Source organism: Salvelinus namaycush, chromosome 5 (genome assembly GCF_016432855.1).
Source record: "Salvelinus namaycush isolate Seneca chromosome 5, SaNama_1.0, whole genome shotgun sequence".
In the NCBI taxonomy this organism is placed as follows: Eukaryota; Metazoa; Chordata; class Actinopteri; order Salmoniformes; family Salmonidae; genus Salvelinus; species Salvelinus namaycush.
In genome coordinates, this window is record NC_052311.1 from 71,545,489 (window position 1) to 71,548,506 (window position 3,018).

A 3,018-nucleotide genomic window follows, 5' to 3' on the forward strand; every position below is an offset into this window, starting at 1 on the left:
TACGCCTGCCTCCCCCCCACAGCCCCTCCACAGCACCGCCTCCCCCCCCCACAGCCTGCAGCACGAGTGCCTCCCCCCCACAGCCTGCTCCCCCCCACAGCAGCAGCCGCCCCTGCCCTCCCCCCACAGCCCTAGCAGCCAGCCTGCCTCCCCCCCCACGCGCGCTGCAGCACGCCTGCCTCCCCCCCACAGCACGCCTGCCTCCCCCCCCACAGCCTGCAGCACGCCTCCCCCCCCCACAGCTGCCTCCCCCCCCACAGCCTGCCTCCCACCCCACAGCCTTCCTCCCCCCACAGCCTGCCCCCCCCCAAAGCCTGCAGCACGCCTGCCTCCCCCCCACAGCCTGCCCCCCCCACACAGCATGCAGCACGCCTGCCTCCCCACAGCCTGCAGCACGCCTGCCTCCTCCCCCCCACAGCCCTGCCCCTCCCCCCACAGCCTGCAGCACGCCTGCCTCCCCCCCACAGCGCAACCGCCTGCTCCCCCCACAGCCTGCAGCACGCCTGCCTCCCCCCCACAGCCCCCCTGCCTCCCCCCCCCCACACGCCTGCAGCACGCCTGCGCCTGCAGCAACCTGCCTCCCCCCCCCACAGCCTGCAGCACGCCCCTGCCTCCCCCCCACAGCCTGCCTCCCCCCCACAGCCTGCCTCCCCCCCACAGCCTCACTGCCTCCCCCACAGCCTGCAGCACGCCCTGCCTCCCCCCACAGCCTGCCTCCCCCCCACAGCCTGCCTCCCCCCCCACAGCCCTGCAGCACGCCGCCTCCCCCCACAGCCTGCAGCACGCCTGCCCTCCCCCCACAGCCTGCCTCCCCCCCACAGCCTGCCTCCCCCCCACAGCCTGCAGCACGCCTGCCTCCCCCCCACAGCCTGCAGCACGCCTGCCTCCCCCCCCACGGCCTGCAGCACACCTGCCTCCCCCCCACAGCCTGCAGCACGCCTGCCTCCCCCCCACGGCCTGCAGCACACCTGCCTCCCCCCCACAGCCTGCAGCACGCCTGCCTCCCCCCCACAGCCTGCCTCCCACCCACAGCCTGCCTCCCCCCCACAGCCTGCCTCCCACCCACAGCCTGCAGCACGCCTGCCTCCCCCCCCACAGCCTGCCTCCCCCGACAGCCTGCCTCCCCCCCACAGCCTGCTTCCCCCCCACAGCCTGCCTCCCACCCACAGCCTGCCTCCCCCCACAGCCTGCCTCCCCCCCACAGCCTGCAGCACGCCTGCCTCCCCCCCACAGCCTGCAGCACGCCTGCCTCCCCCCCACGGCCTGCAGCACACCTGCCTCCCCCCCACAGCCTGCAGCACGCCTGCCTCCCCCCCACGGCCTGCAGCACACCTGCCTCCCCCCCACAGCCTGCAGCACGCCTGCCTCCCCCCCACAGCCTGCCTCCCACCCACAGCCTGCCTCCCCCCCACAGCCTGCCTCCCACCCACAGCCTGCAGCACGCCTGCCTCCCCCCCACAGCCTGCCTCCCCCCGACAGCCTGCCTCCCCCCCACAGCCTGCCTCCCCCCCACAGCCTGCCTCCCACCTACAGCCTGCCTCCCCCCACAGCCTGCAGCACGCCTGCCTCCCCCCACAGCCTGCAGCACGCCTGCCTCCCCCCCACAGCCTGCCTCCCCCCCACAGCCTGCCTCCCCCCCACAGCCTGCCCTAGCTGTGTATCTCTGTGTATCTCTGTGAGTCTAACCCTGGCTGTGTATCTCTGTGTATCTCTGTGAGTCCAACCCTAGCTGTGTATCTCTGTGTATCTCTGTGCATCTCTGTGTATCTCTGTGAGTCTAACCCTAGCTGCGTATCTCTGTGTATCTCTGTGAGTCCAACCCTAGCTGCGTATCTCTGTGCATCTCTGTGTATCTCTGTGAGTCTAACCCTAGCTGCGTATCTCTGTGTATCTCTGTGAGTCCAACCCTAGCTGCGTATCTCTGTGCATCTCTGTGTATCTCTGTGAGTCTAACCCCAGCTGTGTATCTCTGTGTATCTCTGTGAGTCTAACCCTAGCTGTGCATCTCTGTGTATCTCTGTCAGTCCAACCCTAGCTGTGTATCTCTGCGTATCTCTGTGTATCTCTGTCAGTCCAACCCTAGCTGTGTATCTCTGTGTATCTCTGTGTATCTCTGTGAGTCCAACCCTAGCTGCGTATCTCTGTGTATCTCTGTGAGTCCAACCCTAGCTGTGTATCTCTGTGAGTCTAACCCTAGCTGTGTATCTCTGTGAGTCCAACCCTAGCTGTGTATCTCTGTGAGTCTAACCCTAGCTGTGTATCTCTGTGTATCTCTGTGAGTCTAACCCTAGCTGTGTATCTCTGTGTATCTCTGTCAGTCTAACCCTAGCTGCGTATCTCTGTGTATCTCTGTGAGTCCAACCCTAGCTGCGTATCTCTGTGTATCTCTGTGAGTCTAACCCTAGCTGTGTATCTCTGTGTATCTCTGTCAGTCTAACCCTAGCTGCGTATCTCTGTGTATCTCTGTGAGTCCAACCCTAGCTGCGTATCTCTGGGACAGAGAGAGAGGTGTTGTCCCAGGATTATTCCCCTTAATAAATGTTTAATGTCTGTAACAAACGGAGCTAGTTGCTCTCCTTTTGTCTCCCTTGTCCTTCCTGTTCTGTCTCAGGAAGTGAATCTGAGATGATATAATGCTTGTCCACAGAAGGTTCCAGAGCTGCACTCAGAAGGCCTAGCAGAACATTTGTCCTCCGTTCACGGTCAACATGATGTGTTCCTTCCCTCTGAAATAAACAGGGTTCTGACAGGCGCCTCGGACCAGAGAGTTACTGCAGTCAGGAAACCCGTCTGACATTTAGTGCCTCTGATATGAGCGACGGTCGATTAAACTGGACTTGTCTGCTTTATGGCCCTGCTTTTCACTACGGCCTCTCTGTTGCTGGCTGCTTCAGTTCAACACTATGACCTCTCTGTTGCTGGCTGCTTCAGGTCAACACTATGACCTCTCTGTTGCTGTCTGCTTCAGTTCAACACTACGACCTCTCTGTTGCTATCTGCTTCAGTTCAACACTATGA

At 63.2% G+C, this 3,018-nt stretch overlaps 1 protein-coding gene across 1 annotated transcript in view; it reads left to right on the forward strand.

The window, feature by feature from the left end:
- Positions 1–2,629, forward strand: part of LOC120047336 (extensin-like) — a 2,921-nt gene extending 292 nt beyond the window's left edge. The window contains exons 2-7 of the mRNA XM_038992860.1: positions 23–1,675; positions 1,874–1,981; positions 2,073–2,153; positions 2,319–2,351; positions 2,433–2,465; positions 2,612–2,629. Of these exons, the coding sequence (XP_038848788.1) occupies positions 23–1,675; positions 1,874–1,981; positions 2,073–2,153; positions 2,319–2,351; positions 2,433–2,465; positions 2,612–2,629 (1,926 nt within the window). The remainder of the gene's footprint in view (positions 1–22; positions 1,676–1,873; positions 1,982–2,072; positions 2,154–2,318; positions 2,352–2,432; positions 2,466–2,611) is intronic.
- The last annotated feature ends 389 nt before the right edge of the window (positions 2,630–3,018 follow it).